The sequence below is a fragment of the Saccopteryx leptura genome, chromosome 11 (assembly GCF_036850995.1).
Source record: "Saccopteryx leptura isolate mSacLep1 chromosome 11, mSacLep1_pri_phased_curated, whole genome shotgun sequence".
Lineage (NCBI taxonomy): Eukaryota > Metazoa > Chordata > Mammalia > Chiroptera > Emballonuridae > Saccopteryx > Saccopteryx leptura.
The window spans coordinates 56,925,496-56,952,610 of NC_089513.1; the positions used below are offsets into that span (position 1 = coordinate 56,925,496).

Sequence of the window (27,115 nt, forward strand, 5' to 3'; positions counted from 1 at the left end):
CCTTGAAAAGATAGTCTGGAACAAAGGGAGTTAGTACCTCTGTTTGCAAGATGTTCAGAAATGCAGGAGAGCCATGGAGAATTGTCTCCCAACATACCTGAAATGCCATTATTGCTCGTTAATTATTAACATTTTGGTTTATATTTAAAGAGTTTTCTGTTTATCTGTGTAGTTGTACATTTTTTTCTCTTTTTTCAAGATAAATTTTTACTTCTTTTTCTATCTTACTAGTTGGTAAAGGCTACCAGTATATTGTTTAAGAGCAGGTGAGATGGAAGGTCATTCTTGTGTTGCCATTCATTACTATATATGAATGCTTTTGTATGTTATTGAACAGAAAACATTAAATGAGAAAGTCAAAATATGGAAGGAGAATGTGCGAATTATTCTTTCCTGAATTGATATTTATACCATTTAGTAATATAGAAAGCTCAAGACTATATCAGAAGTAACTATTTTTTTGAACATTTCTTTCACCAGATCTGAAAATAATGTTTAAAGTATTAAGAATCTCACAAAACCCTAAGTTTAAATAACACTTCCAAAGACAGTGTTATTTTACAGAGAACAGAACAGGTTCATGGCAGTTAGTATTATTCATATGATCACCATATTGTACAGGAGAGCATGATCAGTATATTCTTGTGAGCAATTTCTGTTAACATGTTACCAAATTGGTTTCTTTTAACTTGTTTTATGATACAGAACAGTATCTTCATTTACACAGATGTAAGGGAGAAGGGACATCTTCATGTTTTTCTTAGATTCTTTTGTTAATAACAAAGATTCCTATTTCTAAGACAAGTCTCTAGAATTGTTGATATTAATCATGCCTTTTTACTTCTGATATTTTGACATCTAGACCTTGGTGACTCTGGGGAGACTTCCCTTCCTAGGGCTAGTCAATTCCTAGATATAGTGAACAACTCACTTATGACCACACCTTTCATATGCAAACCAACCAGTCCTGAGTCCATCTGCAACCACCAATTTTTTTCAGCTCACATACTCTGGGCTACTATTCCCCCTGCCCTAATAACCCTGTGAGTAGCACAGACATTCATGTACTTCCTCGTGCCTCCTGACCATCCAGAGTAACTGGAACTAATTTCATTTTTTTGAAAAAAAAACTCACTTCCAGGGGTTAGTGAGCATGAAAAAAATTCACTACTCAAAGGGATAATCACCCTAGAGCCAAGTCTAGAGAAACAGTACCTGTACAATACCTTCATAGCCTGCGAAACCACAATAAAAGCTTTTGCTTATATTTCCCTCTTCTTTCTTTGCCTCCTCACCCTTCTTGGTGCTTACTTTTGTGGCCCTGTGTGATATGGCATGCCCCTTGTTGGGAACTGCGAGGAACAAACTGTCTTTCAGTGGCAGTGGGCTCCTGATCTGTTGGTCTCATCATACCTGAATAATTAAACCTACATTTTAAAGCAGCCTTATGAACAAAATGCATGCCTGTGAAGCTCCATTTCATTGGCATAAGTGAGAAAAAAAACAGATTAAGAGGATTTTAACAGTCACCTGGCCTGTGGTGGCACAGTGGATAAAGTATCGACCTGGAATGCTGAGGTCGCTGGTTCGAATCCCTGGGCTTTCCTGGTCAAGGCACATACAGGAAGCAATTCTATGAGTAGATGCTTCTCGCTTCTTCCCCTTCTTTCTCACTCTCCCTCTCTTTCTCTGTCTCTCTCTCCTTTCTCCCTCTCCTCTCTCCAAAAAATCAATAAATAAAATCTTACAAAAAGAAAAAATAGGATTTTACTTTGTAATTTAGAAATAGATAATAATGAAGCTTTTATTCTTCAATAATCTTTACAAGTTAAGATATAAGGGAGTCTTCCCAATATGCTAATAGATTTATCAAGAATTAGTGGAGTCTGTTCAGATGATAATATCACTTGTTAAGGACATCATATGGTTTTTCTTTAATATTTTAATAATAGTGAGATTATTGTCATAAGATTTTCTAATAAGGAACTATTCTTACATTCTTTGGAACAATCCTGCTTGACTATGATGCATGCTCTTTCTTGAAAATAAGGATTGGATTGTTTCTCATCTTTTAAGCAAGCTGTAGCACTGTTTATATGAAATGGAAAATATCAGTTCCTTGAATTTTTCTTTTATAAACTAATTTTTAGAAATGCATGTTTTCTAAAAAATAATTTATTTTTTTTCAAGCCTTAGGTTTTTAGTGGTATAAAATTGAATGCTGTGATTTTTAACTTTTTAAAAAATTATTCTTAATTTATTGATGTTAGAGAGAGGAAGGGAGAGAGACAGAAACATTTCATTTCTGTATGTGCCCTGACCTAGGATCAAACTGGCAACCTCTTTGTGTCAGGATGACGCTCCAAACAACCACGTTATCTGACCAGGACATTCTTATGTAACTTTTGAGCATCTCCTCTGGAATTGTACTTAAGTCTCAATCCCAATTTTTATTTTTCTCTTATCTCTCATTTTTATGATTAAATTTAGTAAAAGTTTTATTGTATTTTTCTTTTAGAGCCACTTTTTGGTTTTATTGATAAATTCTACTTTTTTAAAAAAAAGTCAGTATTTTTATTTCTTATGCCTCTTCTTCTCCCTTGTTTTACCCCTTGGTCTTCCTTTAGTTTATTTTCCATCTTGGGTTGAAAGCTAGTGTCTTCTTCAGTGTGCTTGTGAGAATCTCTACAGTTATGATGTCTTTATTATTTGAAGGCTATTCTTTTAAGCTCTCCTGCTAAGGTAATGTAGCTTAATTCTTAGTATCTGGCATGTTTTTCACAAAGGAGTTAACATCATAGCAGAGTTTAGATGTGCTATACCAATTCAGATTTTAGATTATAAGAGTGAACTTGATAATAACTGCAGAACTGTAGAAATCACCTGAATGAGTGGACACTAGATATTAATAAAGCACACATTATTTAATGTAGTCCAGAATCACTTTTTCACATTTATATTTATTCATTGGTAATAATGTCTCTATTACACTTAGACATAGAGTCCTATTATAGTCAAGCTGTTTTGCTTGATTGTTATTTTAAAATTTTATTATTGAGCAAAAGGGAAGTACAAAACAAGATAGAAAAAAATTATAATTATTGAAACTTCATGAGTACGTTGAAGACAGTGATGATTCATAATACCCTCTACTTTTTTGTATGTTTGAAAATTTCTTTCATAAAGTATTTTTAATACTGTATGTATTGCTTAGCTAATGTTATAATTTTATTCATATTTGATTTTTCATAGAGTAAAGACAAGATTGCATCCTATAGCAGAACTCCAAAAATTGATCGAAGTGATGTGGGCAAGGAGATGAAAGAGAAATCGTCTATGAAACGCAAACTTCCTTTTACCATCAGCCCATCAAGAAATGAAGAACGAGATTCAGACACAGGTAGAATAATTTGTTTTCTATAAAATTTTAAATCATCTTATACTATGGTTTTTCTCATATCATTTCTCTTTTACCCCAATAGAGAAATTTTTATATTTTAGTGTTTCAGATTTACCATTTTGGGGCAGCAGTTCATATAGCACTCTCTCCAAACATGATCTCTAATCAGAGATTTAAAAAAAACAACAATTGCTTTTTTCCTTACTCTCTTAATGTTTATTACAAATCTCATCACTTTCAGACTTAATGTTTTGAGGCGCATTTAATGTTGAAATTTATTCAGTGGTAAGGCGTATAGGATGTTTAGATTTGAGAAAAAGTTACTGAGTTTTTGTGGATAAATTATTGAACACACCAAAGAAAGAAAATAGTTTAGGCATTTTAGATTCAGAAATGAATCAGAAATATATGCCTCCCACCCAAAAAAAGGGTGGGGGATTACTGAGGCAAACTGTCTAAATCAGGGATCCCCAAACTTTTTACACAGGGGGCCAGTTCACTGTCCCTCAGACCATTGGAGGGCCGGACTATAAAGAAAACTATGAACAAATCCCTATGCACACTGTACATATCTTATTTTAAAGTAAAAAAAACAACGAGAACAAATACAATATTTTAAATAAAGAACAAGTAAATTTAAATCAACAAACTGACCAGTATTTCTCACTGACCACCAATGAAAGAGGTGCCCCTTCCGGAAGTGTGGTGGGGGCCGGATAAATGGCCTCAGGGGGCCGCATGCGGCCCGTGGGCCGTAGTTTGGGGACCCCTGGTCTAAATTATATTAGAGATGATACTTGGCATCAATTAATCTGTTATTCATAATAGATTAGAACCTTATTACCACTAATAATTTACTAGATTGTGTTTTAGCCCTGAACTAATCATTTCTTGAAACTAATATAAACTTGAATGTTTGTTATGTGTTCATTATAATTGTTTTACCCCTTGCATGAAATATAAATAGTGAGCTGTTCTTAAGAATGTTTTATCTTCACTCACAGAATGTTAGTTTTTCATGCAGAGTTTATATTATCCTACTTAGAGCTTTTTAGTTATCTTAATCATCGGTTTGGAAATGATAGGAAAATACCCTGAAGACTTTTGAAATGCCCTATGCTAACATAGCTTTAGGATAATATTTAGTATTTAGTATACACTTTTAGAAGTAAGTGGGTTGTAGGTAGGTCTCTTAGCTTGAACTAGAAATTGTTCTTAAACACATGATTCTCCTTATCCTTAAGAAATGTTCTCAAGCTATTACTAGATCACTTAGCTGAGAAGAGGTGCTTATGTATGTTTAGATTTAATAGATTTAACATATATTTTCTCCCTGGAGGTCTTTTTACTAGTCATTTTTAAAGTACTTATATAGGTCTACCGGAAAGTCCTGTCCATTTTTGGACAAAACAAAACACAAATTTTTCTTACCGTCAATAAACTTCATTAAATAATATAATTGCCATTATTATTGATTTCTTGCCAGCGTGAGGGTAATTTGTATATCCCATTTTTGAAAAATGTTTTATCTTTTGATGCGAAAAATTGAACCAGTGCTTGTTTGATATCTTCTTCATTTTTTAATTTTTTGCCCTTCAAAAAATTTTGTAAGGACAAAAACAAGTGATGGTCGGAGGGTGCTAAGTCCAGGGAATATGGTGGATGCGACAGACATGCTTCTGTAGCATTTCTTCCTTGTTGAAATTTGTAAAAATTACAGTGGCGTAAATGAACTTTATCAGTAGCCATGGGTACACTATCACTTCACACATAAGACTAACGTAAATCAATTTTGTTTTAGTTAATTTGCTACGTCAGTATGTATATATTAAGTGATAAAAATATAGAGGCACACATGCGCCAAATAAACATGTGCTTACATGTCAAAATTTGTGGTGATAGAAACAGAACTTTCTGGTAGACCTTAACCAGGTTTTGCTTTTTCCAGTGACAGTAATATTTCTACTAGTTCAAAGAAGGAATTTAGATAAATTCAAATAATGTTAACATCTTTTTAGAAGTAAGGTTTCAAAATTATAACTTTCTCATGAGAACTTCTGATAGTATGTAGATCAGATAGATTACCTTTTTTTATTTAGAATAAAATAAAGGAGAAAGTGTTACTTAGGAAAACATGAACCATAGGCACTAAATAAACATGATCTAATTCATATTTTATTAATTGAGTTACATACTTTTCCCCTGCTATAATTTTTCCACTTACTGAGTTTTATTTATTTTTTTTTGTATTTTTCTGAAGTTGAAAACAGGGAGGCAGTCAGACAGACTCCCGCATACTCCCAACTGGGATCCACCCGGCACGCCTACCAGGGGGTGATGCTCTGCCCATCTGGGGCGTTGCTATGTTGCAACCAGAGCCATTCTAGCCCCTGAGGCAGAGGCCATAGAGCTATCCCCAGCATCCTGGCCAACTTTGCTCCAATGGAGCCTCGGCTTCAGGAGGGGAAGAGAGAGACAGAGAGGAAGGAGATAGGGAGGGGTGGAGAAGCAGATGGGCGCTTTTCCTGTGTGCCCTGGCCAGGAATCAAACCTGGGACTCCTGCACGTCAGGCCGACGCTCTACCACTGAGCCAACCGGCCAGGGCCCACTTTCTGAGTTTTAATGGGATGTTGTAGCTCTCTCTCTTAGAGCCTGTTTCATAACAAGCTCTTATTTTCCTTTTGGAAAGTATACACGCTAATGCTAAATAAGATTTTGATTGATTTAAACATGTGTATTTATATTTTTAATAGGTTGAATATATACAGTTTAGGAAATAATAGATGAAAGTTTTGGTTTTACCCACATGTGTATATGTGTGCATGCACACACACACACACACACACACACACATACTGCATTAAGAATAATTTCCCTAGTACCAAGGCAAATGTCTTATTTATAATCCAGCTACCTTATTTTTATTATTTAAAAAATTCTGAATACCATTATGTGATAATTTTCATGTAAAAGGTAATTATAGCATCAAATCTCATATTTGACATTGATTTTTTAATGTAGTATACTGTATTTTAAATTATTACCTGAAATTATAAAGATATAAGATATAGAAGGGAGATATATCTATAACACATATAACTCTCATCTTAATATATTTAGTATTTAAAGATCTCTTAAATGTGAAGAGAAAACAAAATGGGAAAATGGACAATACCAACAGCAACAAAATTACATTTGGCAAAGAAATATGTAAAAAAAAATCAGTAGGAATTAAGGAAATACAATTTATAACAGGGGTCCCCAAACTTTTTACACAGGGGGCCAGTTCACTGTCCCTCAAGACTGTTGGAGGGCCAGACTATAAAAAAAAACTATGAACAAATCCCTATGCACACTGCATATATCTTATTTTAAAGTAAAAAAACAAAACGGGGACAAATACAATATTTAAAATAAAGAACAAGTAAATTTAAATCAACAAACTGACCAGTATTTCAATGGAAACTATGGGCCTGCTTTTGGCTAATGAGATGGTCAATGTCCGGTTCTATATTTGTCACTGCTAGCTGTAACAAGTGATATGACGCGCTTCCGGAGCCGTGACACGTGCATCCCGCGTCACCGGAAGTAGTACTGTACGTGAGCGACGCTGCTACATACAGTACTCCAGGAGCACAGGATATGGATGCTGACCACCAATGAAAGAGGTGCTCCTTCCAGAAGTGTGGTGGAGGCCGGATAAATGACCTCAGGGGGCCGCATGTGGCCCGCGGGCCGTAGTTTGGGGACCCCTGATTTATAACAATGACCGAATTGTTGACCTATCATACCAAGTGGTCCCTGGTTGGAAGTAGGAACTTGCTTTATGTACTAGGTTTAAATTATAGGAGTACATTGTTGGAGGTGAATATGACAACATATATCAAAAACTAAAAATTTGTTAACATTTGACTTAATTCTTAGACATTTAGTCTACTATATAAATAATTATTGATGAGGGGGAAAATTATCTTTAGGTGTGTTTATCTCAGCATTGTTTATAATAGCAAAAATAAAATGCAGGAAATACTGTCAATACAGGATTTGGAATAATTTGTTAAATTTCGGTAAATCCAATGAATAAATACGATTTTATCCTTAAAGATAATATTGTAGAAGAATATGCAGTATGGAAAGATGTTTATAGTTATAAACTGGAAAATAGGTTAAGGAACTGTTCAGGTGCATTAAAGGTCATATTCTGTATATTAATATTTATCTGTATGTGTATGTATACAAGACAGGTATTAACACATATAGAAAGAAGGTTGTTTTGAAAGATTATTTCATTGTAGGACTAAGCCTAAAACCTGATGGGTGTGTATGAGTCTCATACCAAAGGATTCACTGATACTCTTCTGTTTTAAAAATACATAGTTTTTTAAATGATTGCTTAAAATGTTTAATCTTATTTAAAAATTTTATGTGTATGTTTATATTTTAGTAGATGATGTAGAGAAAGAAGAAGCAATTTCTTTATTTTCTTTTTATGTTGAATTAAGATAAAATTAATCATACAGCTTTTTATTTAAAAATAGCACGTGTTTGCTATTTTCCAATTCTTATGTAAATTTCTTTCTCTTTTTCTCTCTGTGTCTCCTAGTTCCTTTGACTTTTTTTTTTTTTTTTTTTTTTTTTTGTATTTTTCTGAAGTTGGAAACGGGGAGGCAGTCAGACAGACTCCAGCGTGCGCCCGACCGGGATCCACCCCGCATGCCTACCAGAGGGTGATGCTCTGCCCATCTGGGGCATCGCTCTGTTGCAACCAGAGCCACTCTAGCACCTGAGACAGAGGCCACAGAGCCATCCTCAGTGCCTGGGCCAACTTTGCTCCAATGGAGCCCTGGCTGCGGGAGGGGAAGAGAGAGACAGAGAGGAAGGCGAGGGGGAGGGGTGGAGAAGCAGATGGGTGCTTCTCCTGTTGCCCTAGCCGGGAATCGAACCCAGGACTCCTGCATGCCAGGCCGATGCTCTACCACTGAGCCAACTGGCCAGGGCTAATTCCTTTGACTTTATATATCTGAGGGATACTTGGAATAATGTTCATCAGATGTTAACCTTTTATTTCCAGGATTTGGGTGATTTTTAATTTTGTATATCTTGAATTTTTAAAATAATGAACATATTTTATAAAACAGTTATTACTCTTTAAATATATATATATTCATATTGTCCAAGGAGGCTTAGTGGTCCCAAAGTCAGCAATAATGCCTTCAGTGGGATGAATCATTCTTAGTCTTCATTTTGAGTTACCCTAGTGTAAACTGCTATGCCTATGTAGTTTCAATATGTCATCACGGACTGGGTTCTTTTCATTTTTCTGCTCTGCCACCCTTAGCTCATACACGGGCTTAGTCGTTAGCATTTTGCCTTATAGTCAAAATAAATTATCTACTTCTTCCTGGGCAGAAAATAGGAGAGAAAGGACCAAGGGCAAAAGTATTTTTCTCTCAGTAAGGCTTTGCTTTTTTTATTGATGAAACAACTTTCCTAGGGACTTCTGCCTGCATCTCATTGGTTAGGCTACACTTAGTTGCTGGGGAATCTGAAAAGTCAGATATTTTTATCTGAGCAAATTGTCACCCCAATCCAAATTGGAGTGTTTTTGGTAAGAAGGAGAAATTGAGTATTGGGTAGGTACTTTATGGTATTGCCACTATATAGTATAAAGTTTTTGGCACAGTAATTAATGACATATTCCTACCTAAGCAAACTTTATTTTTGCACAGTTGTAAAATCATACTTATTTTTTTCCCTAGTCTAGTCTAATGGTATCCAAGGGAAAGCCACAATCCCTTGTCATGAAAGTACTGACCAGCTCTCTTGAGGCTACACCTGAGAGAACCTCTTCTTTGCCTCCAAACTAAATTTGCAGTTATTTAATTATGAGTAATGCCATCAAAAGCATTTTTGCACATTGTATTTTTATTATACCCTGAGCTATTTCTTTCTTTTCATTCCTAGGAGAAGAGTTACAAGATTAAAGGATTAAACATTTCTGTGATATTTCTCCAAAATAATTACACTTAGTTATAAAGCCCTTAGCAGTATATAAAGATTCTTTAACCTCAAACAACATGGGACACAGGTTTTTCTTTAGGTTTTGATAAATCTGTTATATAGAGGTAATGGGTAGTACTTCGTAATTTTAGTTCGTATGTTTAAGTAAGTAGAAAAATACAACATCCTTTCACTTTTTAAAATATTCCTATGCTCTTTGGAAGTGTTATTTATTTGATTACTAACTTTATCTTTTGGCATATGTTGATAATGTGGTATGAAAAGTCCAAAGACCATGGTGATAATTGTAAGAGCATGTTCGGATGTTTTAAGCTAAATCTTCTCTGCCAGTCAGCCTTAGAAGTTTAATTTTCTTTAAGCTTTCAATGTAGGACTAGCCTATTTATTATGACTCAAGCAAATTTGGAGAAAGGAACTTTTTTTTTGTGACAGAGACAAGAGAGAGGGACAGATAGGGACAGACAGACAGGAAGGGAGAGAGACGAGAAGCATCAGTTCCTTGTTGCAGCACCTTAGTTCATTGATTTCTCATATGTGCCTTGATGGAGGTGGGGGGCAACAGCAGACAGAGTGACCCCTTGCTCAAGCCAGCAACCTTGGGTTCAAGCTGGTGAGCCTTGCTCAAACCAGATGAGTCTGTGCTCAAGCTGGCAACCTCGGGGTTTTGAACGTGGGCCCTCTGCATCCCAGTCCGACTCTCTACCCATTGCGCCACCGCCTGGTCAGGCAGAAAAGAACTTTTTAAAATGAGAAAAATATAATTTTTTCTGGTAACTGTGTTAAAGGAGCAAATAAAATCCATGTTCTTAATCACCTTTTGGTGATTTTCATGGATGTTATTTATTACTGATTTATTCCCATCTCTCTCCCAAGATTTTTTATTATATAAGTGCAAACCTTTTAAATCATTCTTGGTATTTTTTTTATTATTCTCTTACAGTCCAAAACAGCATGTTAACTTAAAAAGATGGCTTTTAAAATACAAGTATTGCTTGTGGTGCCTTGCTATAAAGAATGTATAGATAATTGCTCTGCTTAGAACTTAAGAGTTTTTCAAAAACTTCGGTCGATAGTAATAGAAAGAGGAAGTGGCTTGAGTAGAGGGATAGGATATAGAAGCTTTTAATTTTCTAGCTCCTCAAATTTTTATAGAATACATATTCAAATGCTCCATACTTATTTGAGTAAAATCCAAAGAGTGTATGGAGTGAGGTGGGTTGATTACTTCCAAAGGAAGATTTGGATAAACTGTTATACTGCTCCCTTACATTAATGAATGTAATTGAAAGTTCACTTTATCCACTATGCTTTAATCTGTTACAATAATATCATCTGCTTTAAATAGTCCATTTAATTCTATTTGTTAGCATAACTTCTTGGTTGTCACTTTTCTTTGTTATATAATCTGTGGAGGCCACTTGACAAATTGTTACTTGTCTTTAAATGAAATTTTAAATATTCTTCATGGAATTCTTCTAGTGGCTAATTTAATGTATTCAATATTTAAATGTAAGTGTTCATTGAAAGGCTTGTCATCAGTCCATTTAAAACCCCCCTTGCTTTAAAATTGTTCTTAATGTTATTAACAGTTGTACTTTCAATTGATTGAGCCTTCTTATCACTAAACTTTTAGGCTTATCTTTAAAACTTTCCAGTGCTATGTTTAGGGGTTGCTTGTGTTCTAAATGCTTCCTTTTTTTTTTCTTTTTTTAGTTTTTGTTTTCTTATACCTCAGTGAACTCATATATAATGTTCATAATAATGATACTAGAAAGAATGTGTCAAGTTGAGAATATGAATATCAGAATAATATTGTGAGTTAAAATAGCATGTTTTTTGTAAGTAAAAATACCTGCTCTAACCATATTGCAAAAAGTTCTCCATAATTTATTTGTTATGAATTGTTCGGCAGAATTCCATATTCTTATCTTAGCTGACAAACTTACTTAGATTTAGGCTGTTCTTCCTAAGAGGTCTTTAGTAATGGTTTAGTGTAGTATTTCCATACTATTTGAAATGTGTATAGTTTACAGAAAGTCCTATAGTCTAGAATTATACTGTAGTCCAAAGTGTTCTATTGTCTTCTGAGTTGTTTTGGCCCTCATAATACAAAAAGAGTGATTAAAGTTCATTATTCAAGCTTTCTAAAGACAAATTCTAAACAGACGGTGATAGTACTACAATTTTTATCATTATTCACAGATTAAAATAATATATAACCTCAAAGGCTATGATATGTTTTAATAGTTTTAATAAACAGCATCAGTAATATTTATTGAAGACTGTATGGTTGACTTTCTTAACTTTAATATTCTAGTTGGAGAAATTGAATTCTTAGGTATGGGTTATACTATACCTGTGTTTTACATGTCTTTTGCCTTTACTCTAAAAATAACCTTTTGGGAAAACAGTGATTATCATTGACTAATTAGTGGTCTTTTGAAAAATGTTGGTTTGTTGAATTCTGCATTTCCTTTCGTGTGCTTTTTTCTTTTCTCCTGTCTCTTCTCATTCTGTAGATTCAGATCCAGGACATACAAGTGAAAATTGGGGGGAGAGACTTATATCTTCTTACAGGACATACTCAGGTAATTAGATTATCAGGGGCTCCTGTTTAGCCAGTGGTTTCTATCACATTTACACTTAATTATTGTACTATAAATAACTTACATCATATCCAATACCTGCTATGTATGAATATTATAAGCAAGACTACTGTGTAACGGCCATTCAGATGTTGTACAGTACAACCTGGGGGCACCATTTGTATAGAAAATAATGTGAAAGTTAGTCCCTTGTTGCAGCCCCTATAGGAAGATATCCAAGGTGCGTGGTCTCTTTTGCTATATACCCTTCACAAGTTATACCAAAAGTACTGATTTTAATAGATAATGTTATCTAACCCTTTAATTGCGGGGGTTTTTAAAAAACAGATATTTTATAAAATTTTTGAGATGAATTGTTTAGCCTGTTGATTTTACTGTCTATGTTGAAATTAAAGGTGGGTTAAAACACCAGCTTTCCTGGAAAAATACCATTAACTGTGTTGGAACCTCTCGATTTGACTATGGTACCAGGTATTATGCTTCATAATTGCTCCAGATAGAAGAATATAAGAGGATATATAAATACTATTATTTTAAAATAAAAAATAAGTGTACAGTATTGTTCAGTATGTGACAACTAATTAATTATGTTGTCTTTTTTTAATGGACTTACATTTTTATATTTAATATTTTTTAACGTAAAATATTACTTAGTCCCTTAAGTATCTAAGTGTCCACTTTTCAGCATGTGATATTTAAATATAAATTCTGAAGTAAAACTTCTGTTTCTGATACATTCACTTTATTTTATGAATTTGTACAGGTGGTGTAGAATCAATTAATTATTCTTAAAATTATCCTGAAAGCTATTAATTGAGCTGATAAGTCCGTGGTACTTGGTTATCAAAATTTGGGGGTGGGGGTCATATTTATATTCAGCATTAAGTTTAAAAGGCACTTACTAGGGAGGTCAGTGTACTTTTCTAAGCTGGGACACCAAAGTGCCAGGGTATACCTGAAAGGCCTGTATGTGATTAATCCATTCATAATCTGAGTATCTGCTGGAAATCAAAAGATAAAAGCACCCAACTGTTAGAGATTTGTGTACTTTAGAACCAAAGAGTGATGGCAACATTATTTTTCTCAGAACTGAAGTATACACATTCCAAACATGATTGATTTAGTAGTGTTCACCTGTATTTGAGTTGTTACCTTACCCAATGACTGCATTGTAGGAAAATGACGTACATATCCTTTAGTTTTTGAGATAGTGAGAAATTTATGAACCAGTTCTCCAAGAAAAACAATTTTATCTCCTTAATATGTACATTCTACACTTAATTGGGATGTGCAGTGTTGAGCTTTCTGTTTATTCCGACAAGACCTAAAAAGAAAGCATTTTTTCCCCCAAAGTTAGAAGTGGGGAGGCTAGTCAGACAGACTCCCGCATGTGCCCGACTGGGATCCACCCGACCGGGATCCACCCGGCATGCCCACAAGTGGGCGATGCTCTGCCCTTCTGGGGCGTTGCTCCCCTGCAATCAGCCATTCTAGTGCCTGAGGTGGAGGCCATGGAGCCATCCTCAGCACCTGGGCCAACTTTGCTCCAGTGGAGCCTTGGCTGCGGGAGGGGAGGAGAGAGAGAGAGAAAGGAAAGGGAGAAGGGTGGAGAAGCAGATGGGTGCTTCTCCTGTGTGCCCTGGCCGGGAATCGAACCCAAGACTTCCACACACTGAGCGGATGCTCCACCGCTGATAAACCAGCCAGGGCCTATTATTTTCCAAATTTTAAGACAGAGACATCTCTATATTTCTAAAGGTCCTCTGAACCTTGAAATAAATAGTATTGGATTGTTGAAATGTGCATTTTCCTGATTTTCTTTAGTCACTTGAATTTATTTATTTATTTATTTATTTCTAAATGTTATCTGTTGCCCTTTTTTTTTTTTGTCTTTATTTTTTTTCTATTTTTTTAACCTTTTATTTTTATTGAATCCAGAGAGAGGAAGGGGGGTAAGGGGGAGACAGAAGCAGCAATCTGTTTCTGTATGTGCCCAGCCAAGGACCGAACCAGACACCTCTGCATTGCAGGACAATGCTCCAGCCAAGTGAATTTATTTTTTTAAAATCTGTAGGATGTCTGAGTGCAGTTTCAAGTCTATAGACTGTGCTTTAAATGAGTACATGCATCAGTATTCTTGTGTTAAATTTTAAAATGCTGACTGGTTATATAGACACATAAATACATATTTTAGTTACTGAAACTTGAGAAGTACCCAACTTTTTCAAATATGTAGTGTATAATCACTTTTTTACTTACGGCAGATCAGAGGAAGCAATTTCTTCTGATGATAGATCTGAACTAGCTTTGGCTACAAAGCTTTGCTGACTGCTTTAAACTTGAAAAAGCATACTTTGGGACATGTTACTCTAACTTATAATTCTGAAGAATGATATATAGTTATCCCTAACCTAACTATCTTACACCTGCTACTGTTTACTTGCCTTCCTTTCCTACCTCGTGTAAAATGTGAACTCAGCCAAATGATTAAAGTCACTCAAAGAAAAAACAAAATTTAAATTGGATGCTAGTATCTATTTCAAATTTTTGCTTGAATATTTAGAATATATCCTATTTATTTACTTATTTATTTATTGTGACATACAGGTAGAGAGAGAGAGAGGGACAGATACGGAGAGAAATGAGAAGCATCAATTCTTATTTGCAGCTCCTTAGTTGTTCATTGATTGCTTTCTCATATGTACCTTGTCTGGGGGGCTACAGCAGAGTGAGTGACCCCTTGCTCAAGCTAGCGACCTTTGGGCTCAAGTCAGCTACAGCAGGGTCAAGTGTATGATCCTATGCTCAAGCCAGCGACCCCATGCTCAAGCTGGTGAGCCTGCGCTCAAGCTGACTACCTCAGGGTTTTGAACCTGGGTCCTCTGCATCCCAGTCCAACATTCTATTCACTGCTCCACTGCCTGGTCCGGCTAATTTATTTATGTTTTTCAAAATGTAATAATTATATCTTTGGTTATTAGATAGCATGGAATTCTAAGAATTTTACAAGTATCCTTCTTGTAAATTAATTATATATCTCTTTAGAGTATATTTTTAAAACATATTAAAATGCAATTTAAACAATAAAATCAGTTGTTTTGCAAATACGACAAATTTTTCTCCAAAATTTTAGAAATTTTTAGAGAACGATATTACGTATTGTTTTGTGCTCCAATTACTAGATTTTACTTATTTTTCTTACTACATCTTCTTTTACTTTCTATACAGTTTTTATACTATTAGATATTTTTAAGAGTAAAGTAAGTACATTTATTATATTTAAAGATTTGTTATTCAGATGGAAAACCATTAGAACCACAACAGTTTGGGTCTCATTAAATACAAGAGAATCAAAGTGAACAGAATATTATTAGGAGAAAGTATGTATTTTAGAAAAATAAAGTCTTTTTCAAAAGACCCATTTAGGACTTTATAAGAAATTTAGTAAATTAGGTGAAACCATGCTATAGCTGGATTTATACTAAATGGATCATTGATGATAATGAAATGTGGAAAGTGAAGGTAATATATTAGAACTCTTAATAAAGACTTTAATCTTGACATTTTTCATTTTTGTTATGTAAAATCATTATCAATAAAAGGGATGTTTTAGGAGCTGTTGAACCTTGAGTGCTTTGTGGACAGAGGATTTTAAATACTGGGAACTTCTAATTTTTCTAGGCCATTAGGATGGCAGTATGGTCTAAGTGGTACACTGTAAGAATTTTTACTCTTAAATTCTTATGCTGTAAGTAATAATATTCAATAATGTTTAAATATCAAACTTATTGGTTTCTTGAAACTTGCTAGATTAATAAATGCTTATTTCCTAGAGTAGTCTAGAGGCTGGCCATATCTGCCTAAAATACCACAATATTGACAACTAAGCCATTTCTTCTTCCACTCATTTTTGTTATTTTTTTAAATTAATTTATTAATTTATTTTTTATTGGGATGACATGGTTGCCAAACCATACAGGTTTCAAGTATATAACTCAATGTAACCTCACCTATACAAATTTTACTTATTTTTGTAGCTCCTCTTTTCAGGACTCTCAAACCCGAATCAGTAAATCCCAGTTATTTGTATAGGGTTTCCCAAAAAAATACATACTTAAGTAGTTAATAGGCTGCATTAGTTTTTTTGTTTTTTGGGTTTTTTTTCTTTGTTTTTTTTTTAGCAGCAGAGAGAAAGAGACAGGAACATAAAGCTGCTCCTTCCTGTATGTACCCTGACTGGGGGATCGAACCAACACCCTCTGCATTCCAGGATGATGTTCAACCAACCCAGCTATCTGGCCAGGGCTTACTTTTTTTAATTTTTATTTTTTTAAGAGACAGAGAGGAAAGGAGAGAGAGGGAAGTGGGAAGGGAAGCATTCATTTGTTGTGCCACTCAGTTGTACATTCATTGGTTGCTTCCTGTCAGTGCCCTGACCAGGGATTGAACCTACAATCTTGCATTTTGGGACTAAGCTCTTAACCTACTGAGCTAACCAGCCAGTACCTGCATTAACTCTTGTACGGCCACCTGAATTAACTCCCAGAGATCCTAAAGGACGAACAGCTATTTATATTTCTTTGACCTCTGAAATCTAGTTCCATCTTTTTTTTTTCTTTGAAGTGCGAGCGGAGAGACAGACTCCTGCATGCACCCAGACCGGGATCCACCTGTCAACCCCCTTCTGGGGCTGATGTTCTGCCCATCTGCCCGCTCTGTTCCGCAGCAACTGAGCCATTTCAGCATCTGAGGCGAGGCCCTGGAGCCATCCTCAGCACCTGGGGCCAACTTGCTGGAACAATTTGAGCCATGGCTGGGGGAGAAAGAGGGAGGGAGGAAGAGAGGAGGTGGAGATGTGGAGAAGCTGATGGTTACTTCTCCGATGTGCCCTGACTGGGAATGGAACCTAGGACCTCCACATATGCATAATTGAGCCAACTGGCCAGGGCCTAGTTCCATCTTAATTTTCTCAGCTCTTAATTGGGAATGCTGGCTGCATTGCCAAAGGATTTCCCAAATAGCTGAGTCTGAGAGTGTTATGACAGATCAAATCTCTAAAAAATCTTGAGACATCATTGAATTTTCAGAGGATTCCTGTTAACCACTCCCCCCCAACACACATACACACACACACAATCTTTAATTTGTTCTTTTTTTAGCTTTGATTAATATTTCTTGTTCAGTTTTCCTATAACTAGAATAAAGTGATTCAGTGCTTTTCATCATTAATTACTAGATGCATTTTACATTTATCTTACATTTATCTTCTTAGAAGATCACATAAATCACCTGACCTGTGGTGACACAGTGGATAAAGCGTCAACCTGGAAACACTGAGGTCGCCGGTTCAAAACCCTGGCTTGCCTGGTCAAGGCACATATGGGAGTTGATGCTTCCTGCTCCTCCCCTTCTCTCTCGCTCTCTCCCCCCTCCCCAAAAATGAATGAATGAATGAATAAATAAATAAATAAATAAATAAAGAATCTTAAAAAAAATAAAAAAAAAGATCACAAATCAGTAGAATTAGGGAAGTAATTTGAAGGAACATTGCTCTATAGGCTTAGCAATAATTAAAAAATAAAATAATAATGAATGGAAGAGAAGTTCTAAAGATGTAACACTAAGGAATGTTCAATATGTTATTGAGAAAGGTACATTTTAGAAGAACAAATCATTAAAACACAAATTTTACTGGGAGTAAATTTCCAGATGTTACTAGCTTTCTGAAAACAACAGAAAAGGCTATTTTTTTTTTTTTCAAAGCATTCAGGAAGAAAATTGTATAATATAATAGAAGTCAAGGCTCTTTTTGTCTGCCTATTTGCTGGTTCATATATTGTACATGTTTCTTATATACATGTATAACATCTGTTTTTAAAAAGATATATATTGCTTTTGAGTGCTTACATTTGTTTCAGATTCTTACATACTTATTAATAATTCCAGAGAAAGAAGGTCCAGAAAAGAAGAAAACAAAAAAGGAAGCTGGAAATAAGAAGTCCACACCAGTTAGCATTCTTTTTGGTTATCCACTCTCAGAGCGAAAGCAGATGGCACTTCTTATGCAGATGACAGCAAGAGACAACAGTCCAGGTGATACTTACCATCACTGAGTTCATGTTTATTCTTAGTTTTCCTCAGATTCCAACCTTATCTTAACAATTATTTTTAGCTTTTTAAAACTTTTATGCTTCCTGGATTTAATCAGAATTTCTTATATAAATAAGTTTGTAACTTTACATTTATTTGTGTGGCAATTGTTTATTGTCTCTTTTACTAGATGAGAAACTATATAAGAGCAGGGATCTTGATGTTTAGTGGACATGCAGTAAATACTTGTCAACTAAAATGAGCAACGTAGAAATTGGTCATTGAACTTGAAAAATCTGTTACTACTTTTTCCTCACCCATTTCCGAAAAGCTGCTTCTAGGTTTATAGCTTGCTTTTCAGTTCACTAGCACCCCTCTGATAAACTCATAATCTTATCATATTATTGCTTTTAGAAGCAAGAATTTAATCCAGGTTTTATTGTTTGTTGTTTATTGTTTATGATCTAGATTATAAAAGGAAAATACAGAGTAAGGCAAAAGTAGGTTTACAGTTATTTGTGTGGCAAATATATAGTACAATAATTAGTAAATAATAATACAAGAATAAACTTGTGTTTCACATACTCATAACTGTAAACTTTGCCCTACCCTGTATCTGCAGTGTATTATGTAAATTTATCTCATATTTCATTTCCACTTCCAGTTAAGGAAGTGTGTATGTGTTTTTGTGTGTTTATTCATGTTCTATGCCCTCCAAAAATAATTGAAGATGGCTTATCAACAGGATCAAAACAAAAAGAGAACAAACAAACCAACCTGGTAATTTATTAAGAGGAGCAAAAAAGATAGATAAAACCCAGACAGTTGGGTTGACATAGTTATTACTGTTGAGCATTGAGTTTTGCTATGCATTCTGGCAACTAACACAAAAGAAAATGTTTAAGTTGTATAATTCTCATTGAATGATACAAGAAAGTAAATCACTTGTCCAGAGAAAATATATTTTCTTTGGCTCTGTATTCAAGGCATCTTTGTATAAGGCTGTGGATAACATAACAGACCCTATTGAAGTGCATTGCGAAGGACACAATTTTTCCAGTGATTTTTACTTTGTTGGCTCTTTTTAAAAAAAACTAGGACAGCATGGTAAACTATCTAGAGTTGTATCAATTTCAATCAAAGCAAGAGTATATCTAATATCTTTCACTAATGAAAATATGTTAAGGCTCCTGCTTCTTTAAGTAGAGCATGTAGTTTTTAGTTATTCTTCCACCTTTCCCTCACGCCTTGAGAAAGAGCGTGACCAACATGAAGATATTTTACAGTGTTAAAGCTTGAAACATTTCTGTAAAATATTGACTTAGAGTCAGATTTAATAGTTAGATGGGAAGACTTTTAACTTTTAAAACTGATTTTTAATACTATGAACCTCTATACTTAGAATAAAGAATTGATACAATCAGGCAATAAGTTAAAGTCCTCCCTCATCTTTAATAACCTTCCCCCTTGAGAGGCAATGACTATTAAGTTTCTCCTAGAAATTTTCTAGCCATAAACATGTAAATATATCTCGTTATAGTTTGTTTTTAAATATAAATAAGATTATGTTTTAATAGTGTTCTGCCATTGGTTCTTTTTTTTTAATTTTTTATTGAATTTATTGTGGTGACATTAGTTAATAAAATTACACAGGTTTCAAGTGTACGATTCTATAATGCAATTGGCTCTTTTTATTTAAGGGTACATTGTAGTCAACTTTATTAATATATGTAGAATTTGAGTAGTAAGCTTTTGAAATATCAAACTGTTTGCCAGCATATAGATAAATTTGGAGTTTAGTGTTTATTGTTTTATCCATTTCATAATTAAGTTTTCATATTTTTGTTACGTTTAACCTGCTTGCCATTATAGATAGTACTATTCTTTTTATTTTGTGTGTGTGGATATTGTTTTGGTATGGCTTACAAAATTTTGTATGAATTCCTTTCAAGTTGTCTGAATTAAAAGTTTGTTCTTTTGTTTTTAAGAAACCCAACAGCTAATTTTCTTAATAAATAATTTGACTAGAAAGAAGATAAAATTTATTTATTCATTCAACAAATACTGTTTGGGTACCACTATGTACCAAGAAGTCCTCTAGGACATCAAGATATAGTGGTGATCCTTGAAAGACACAGATAGGAAACTGATAATGACACAGTATACTTTAAAATTCAAAAGGTAAACGTTAAATTTTCTTCTTACTGAGGAAAAGATGCTTTTACTTTAGTGCTCTAATTAGAAAATTATTTTCCACAGACTTATTTCTCTTAGAGCAGTTGTTTCTTTTAAATAGTTGTAAATATCAGAATTAATTATTAACAGCACATATGTCTTGAATCCTTAACTGATTAAAAACACAGTATTTTGTTTTGTTTTGTTTTTTTCCGTACTAGTTATGAAATGGAGAGGAGAGGACATTTGACCTCATCTAGTTTACCATTCTTGCTTCTGATATAGAAGCTGAAATAAAAATCAAAAGAATCATAAGCCCTGGCCGGTTGGCTCAGCACTAGAGCGTCAGCCCAGCATGTGGGAGTCCTGGGTTTGATTCCTGGCCAGGGCACACAGGAGAAGTGCCCATCTGCTTCTCCCCCCTTCCCCCTCTCTTTTCTCTCTGTCTCTCTCCTCCCCTCCTGCAGCCAAGGCTCCATTGGAGCAAAGTTGGCCCAGGCACTGAGGATGGCTCCATGGCCTCCGTCTCAGGTGCTAGAATGGCTTCGATTGCAGTGGAGCAATGCCCCAGATAGGCAGAGCATCACCCAGTAGTGGGCATGCTGGGTGGATCCTGGTCGGGCACATGCAGGAGTCTGTCTGCCTGCCTCCCCTCCACTTCTCACTTCGGAAAAATACAAAAAAAAAAAAGGAATCGTAACAAAGCACATTTTTCTCTTTATCACCCACTTTTTAAAGATCTTTTTCCAGACTCTCCTTATTTCTTATTGTTCTTAAATTTCTTTTTTATAAAACCACTCACAATCTTAATTTGCACTTAATATTAGAGTACAACTCCAATACTTTGAGTCAGAGCTGTGATTCTCATCTTTAGTGTGTCATTTCATCTAGGTCTTAGAATAGCAGCCTAACATGCTATGAAAAATACTTTTTCTTTGCAATTTATCAAATTACTCATTGAGCAAACACGTTTAGGGTATATACCTGATACTTTATTAATCATTTTAAGCCAATTTTCTAAATTGGCTAATGCAGTATTTGATAACCCTAACGGAGGATATACTCCATGTTTCTGGGTCAGATTAAGGTGTGACTCAAGGCAAGTTTTGGATTGTTAGGGTGAGAGGGTAGTGCTTCTTTTCCAGGAAATTAGCACATTACGTATAAAAGCCTTTAAAGGAATATACAAAATATTTAACCTAGAACTTGTGTTAACTTTCTTTATTCTTGTAGATTCTACACCAAATCATCCATCACAAACAACACCAGCCCAAAAGAAAACTCCCAATTCCTCATCTCGACAAAAAGATAAAGTTAATAAACGAAATGAACGTGGTGAAACTCCTTTACACATGGCGGCTATTCGTGGAGATGTAAAACAAGTCAAAGAATTAATAAGCTTAGGGGCAAATGTGAATGTGAAAGATTTTGCAGGTAAGACTGGTAATTAAATACTAATACTCAGGAACTATAATTTAAAATTTATCTAAACAAATTTTGATTACAATTTAGTGTACATTTTTTAATATTACTGAAACAAAAGAATACTAAAACAGTATTTTATTCTAAAACTGTTTTAGATTGTGTACATAAAACCCTGATCTCTGCTACAATTCCATGTCAGTAATCACTCAGATTTTTAAATATTAAATTTACATTTAGCCCTGGCCGGTTGGCTCAGCGGTAGAGCGTCGGCCTAGCGTGCGGAGGACCCGGGTTCGATTCCCGGCCAGGGCACATAGGAGAAGCGCCCATTTGCTTCTCCACCCCTCTGCCGCGCTTTCCTCTCTGTCTCTCTCTTCCCCTCCCACAGCCAAGGCTCCATTGGAGCAAAGATGGCCCGGGCGCTGGGCATGGCTATGTGGCCTCTGCCTCAGGCGCTAGAGTGGCTCTGGTCGCAATATGGCGACGCCCAGGATGGGCAGAGCATCGCCCCCTGGGGGGCAGAGCACCGCCCCTGGTGGGCGTGCCGGGTGGATCCCAGTCGGGCGCATGCGGGAGTCTGTCTGTCACTCCCTGTTTCCAGCTTCAGAAAAATGAAAAAGAAAAAAAAAAAAAAAAAAATAGAAATTTACATTTAGTTGACAGATTGTAATATAATCATCCAATTTAGGTTTTATTCTACATCACTTAGAGTGATATAGTGTTTTCAAGGTAGTTCATTCATAAGTCTTTCAAGGACGTTTATTAACTTGATCATTAAGGACTAAAAAGGGGTGGTGATGGTGTTTTATTTATGTTACTCAAATACCATACCCATTCTTAGTAATTCAAACAGTAAAAGTGTGCAGAGAACAATACAAAAATTTCCTTTTGTTTTACATGCTATGATGCCCTACATTTCCTCCCCAGCTTCTTTCTATACTACTGTTGTTAACAATTTAGAGGTTATTATATACACATACACACATATGTGTATGTGTATATATATATAATGAACATTTATTTATATACAGGGTGCTTTTTTTTTAATCAAATCATTCCATCTATATCTATTAATATCTATCAGCCTTTATTTCTACAGCCTGTTTTGTTTTTTTTAATTTTTTGACAGAGAGAGATTCAGAGACAGGGACAGCTAGAGACAGACAGACAGGAAGGGAGAGAGATGAGAAGCATCAATTCTTCTTTGCGGCACCTAAGATGTTCACTGATTGCTTTTTCATATGTGCGTTGACTGGGGGCGGGCGGGTGCTACAGCAAAGCGAGTGACCTCTGTTCAAGCCAGCAACCTGCAACCTTTGGGTCACGTCTATTGTCCCACCCCTCGCTCAAGCTGGTGAGCCTGCGCTCAAGCGAGCTCAAGGTTTCAAACCTGGGTCGCCTGCGTCCCAGTCTGACTCTCTATCCACTGCACCACCGCCTGGTCAGGCTACAACCTGCCTTTTTACTTAACGTCTTACAGAACCTTCTGTCAGTACATATAGGTAGTTCTACTTCATTCATTTCAATAGCTATTGGTGTCTGTTGGTGTTATATAGTATAGAGTCTATGGACAGTGCTTTAGTGAACACTTGTAGAAATATCTTTATGTATAATTATGGAAGTATTTCAGTTAGAAAGAAAACTTCTAAATCAAGGCATATTTAAAAAAAATTTTAAACGCAAACAGAGACCCTCAAAATTTTTTTTATCAGTTTACCATCAAAAGTACTATATGAAAGAGTCCTTTTCCTCACATCTTCACTAAAACTAGATATTATCAATTTAATTATTAGCAATCTGACAATTGAGAAAAGATTTTTAATTTGGATTTTCTTAGCAGTGACAGTGCATGTTCTTCTTGTGCGTATTATAAATTTACATGTATTCTGTGAACTGTCAGACCCAGTTCTTTGCCAGTTTTTCTTATGATTTCATAGTGTTATTAATAAGTAAGCACGCTTGCTTCATTTTAGTGTAGATTTTAATTATCAAATATTAAAGACTTTTACTGTCCATTGCTATGTTTAAATTTTCATTAGTGTTACTGTACTAAAGTTTTTAATGTAATCATATCAGTTACTGTTTTCATTTATAGGTTCTTTGGTCTTTTATTTAAGGTGGCCTTTTCTGCTCCTATTTCATAAAACTATACCCCCGTATTTTCTTGTTTTCAAATTGTTGTTTTGCTTTTATACATAGTCTTACTAGAATACACCTAGAATTATTTCTCCATTGTGTATGAATTGTGGAAAAGGCAATACACAGAATCAACTTTAAAGATTGAGACCTAAACCTCATATTATTTATCAGAAATCAAAAAATTTTATTTTTTTACCTAATAATCCACTTATGTTTAATCAAGATTTAGTTGTAAGGATATTTGTTGCAGCACTGTTTCTGATATTTAAAAATTAGAAATAATATAGATGTCCAGTAATAGAATCTTATTTAAATAAATTATGATATAACCTATCAGTGCAATATTAAGTTGTAAAAAAGTGTAATGACATGGGGGATTATTTTCGTTGTATTAAGTAAAAGAAGTGGGTTAAACCACCATCCCAATTTTGTTTTAAATGTACAGCTATGAGCCCTGGCCAGATGGTTTAGTTGGTTAGAGCAGTGGTCTCCAAACCCCGGGCCACGGACTGGTACTGGCCCGTGGGCCATTTGGTACTGGTCCGCAGACAAAGAATAAATAACTTACATTATTTCCCTTTTATTTATATTTAAGTCTGAACGATGTTTTATTTTTTAAAAATGACCAGATTCCCTGTTATATCCATCATCTAAGACTCACTCTTGATGCTTGTCTCAATCATGTAATTCATTTATCCGTTCCACCCTAAAGGCCGGTCCATGAAAATATTTTCTGACATTAAACTGGTCCGTGGCCCAAAAAAGGTTGGGGACCACTGGGTTAGAGCATTGTCTCAAAATGCAGAGGTTGCAGGTTTGATCCCTGGTCAGGGCACATACAGCAACAGATTGATGTTTTTATCTCTCTCTCTCTCTCTCTCTCTCTTCACCTTCCTCTGTTTTTAAAATTTTTTTCAAAGGAATAACAGTATAGATATAAGAGGGAAGGAATCTATTAGGATTTATGCTAAATTATTTATTATATCTGAGTGTTGGAATTATGGGTAATACTTATTTTCTTTGTATTTTTTGTTTTCTAATTTTCATAAACATGTAACTTATTATAAAATTAGCTAAAATGATAAAATTATTCCAGTTAAATATTATTTAAGGCCTGACCAGGCGGTGGCGCAGTGGATAGAGCGTCGGACTGGGATGCAGAGGACCCAGGTTCGAGACTCCAAGGTTGCCAGCTTGAGCGTGGGCTCATCTGGTTTGAGCAGAAGCCCACTAGCCTGAGCCCAAGGTCGCTGGCTCCAGCAAGGGGTTACTCTGTCTGCTGAAGGCCTGCGGTCGAGACACATATGAGAAAGCAATCAATGAACAACTAAGGTGTTGCAACGCACAATGAAAAACTAATGATTGATGCTTCTCATTTCTCTCCATTCCTGTCTGTCTGTTCCTGTCTATCCCTCTCTCTGACTCACTCTCTGTCTCTGTAAAAAATAATAAATAAATAAATAAATAAAACGGAAGGAACTTACCAAAAAATATATATATATTAATTAAGTTCAGAGAAGATTGTTGTGTTGACTTAAAGATTGCATTGAAAGCTCTTAAATGGGTTTCTGTTTACTGAATGAAAGACCCTTACAAGCTTATTAATATTTTGCTTCTTTTTTCATAGTTTATATGATTATAAATTGTAGCAAGTTTATACTTATTGCATAAGCTTAAATGTTTAATACTTTTGTCAAATAATTTAACCTCCGTGGAAATACTACTATCATGAATTAGCCTTCTGTAACACTTGTGGTGTTCCTAGGTCTTTCTTATTTGTCACTCCTTTTTTCTTCTGTTACTCTGTGCATTTAGAATCTATATGTCACACATGGTTATATATATTAAAAGTATATATATATTGAATTGGTACAACTGAACTAGATGGTTAAATTAGTATTCTAACTTTAGGTTGGACACCACTGCATGAAGCTTGCAATGTTGGATATTATGATGTTGCTAAGATACTTATAGCAGCTGGAGCAGATGTGAACACACAAGGATTAGATGATGACACTCCACTCCATGATTCTGCTAGTAGTGGACATAGAGATGTAAGTATGATAGAAAAATCAATAATACATATATTTCAAATTATAAATTCAGCTCAGAGTAATTTAGTTCACTTCTTAGTCATATAATCTCCTGTCATATTTTATTCATTACCTGATCAGCTCATCTGTATTTTATTTTTCCTTTTATCTGCCTTCAAACTGATAGTTCCTATCATAGTCAAGTTTAGTATTATCTTTTCATAAAATTCATTTAATATGATAATTAAAATAGGTTGGCAAAATTTTTATTTCTAGCCCATTCTGTCATAACTAGATGTGGTGGTTAAAGTGGATTTTAATTAAAATAGAAATTGGAATGTCATGCGCCTGTTTTTTTTATACTTGTTAATATTTAATGATCACTCTATATATGACATATTCCTGCATTTCAGCTGACATTATTTAAATGTTTATATAATAAACATAAAGTCAGATGGTTTATGTATATGTTAGTAAAAACATGATATAGTCAAACATGATTATATAAGCTAACAAATTAAGGGTATCTTTAAACATCATGTTTATTAGTTTTGTTATAATATTATGAACCATGCTGGATTTTAAATTTCATTTGAATTTTCAGTCTTTGACATGTTGATATCAAAGCTAAACTGTTCTTAGTTGTAACAAAGTTGATGTTTTAAGTGTATTTAATGCTTAATTTCATGATTACAGCCAGAGCCAGTCAGTCAACCTGGAACACTATAAGCCAGGGGTCCCCAAACTATGGCCCATGGGCCGCATGCAGCCCCCTGAGGCCATTTATCCGGCCCCCGCCGCACTTCCGGAAGGGGCACCTCTTTCATTGGTGGTCAGTGAGAGGAGCATAGTTCCCATTGAAATACTGGTCAGTTTGTTGATTTAAATTTACTTGTTCTTTATTTTAAATATTGTATTTGTTCCCTTTTTTTTTTTTTTTTACTTTAAAATAAGATATGTGCACTGTGCATAGGGATTTATTCATAGTTTTTTTTATAGTCCAGCCTTCCAACGGTCTGAGGTACAGTGAACTGACACCCTGTGTAAAAAGTTTGGGGACCCCTGCTATAAGCAGTGGTTCTAAATCAAGGCTTTGTTTTTCATATAAGTAGGTTTTTTTCTTTCACTTAATTTTTACTTTTAGTAAAGAATACTTGTGCCTGACCAGGTGGTGACACAGTGGATAGTGCGTTGGACTGGGATGCAGAGGACCCAGATTCCAAAC

General features: G+C 35.0%; 1 protein-coding gene across 3 annotated transcripts in view; it reads left to right on the forward strand.

The window, feature by feature from the left end:
- Positions 1 to 27,115, forward strand: part of ANKRD12 (ankyrin repeat domain 12) — a 146,741-nt gene that overhangs the window by 57,685 nt on the left and 61,941 nt on the right. For 2 of the 3 annotated variants that reach the window (XM_066352938.1, XM_066352939.1), the window contains exons 3-7: positions 3,253 to 3,400; positions 11,942 to 12,010; positions 17,975 to 18,121; positions 21,527 to 21,727; positions 25,769 to 25,911. In XM_066352938.1, the coding sequence (XP_066209035.1) occupies positions 3,253 to 3,400; positions 11,942 to 12,010; positions 17,975 to 18,121; positions 21,527 to 21,727; positions 25,769 to 25,911 (708 nt within the window). The remainder of the gene's footprint in view (positions 1 to 3,252; positions 3,401 to 11,941; positions 12,011 to 17,974; positions 18,122 to 21,526; positions 21,728 to 25,768; positions 25,912 to 27,115) is intronic. The other variant, XM_066352941.1, reaches the window with a different exon arrangement.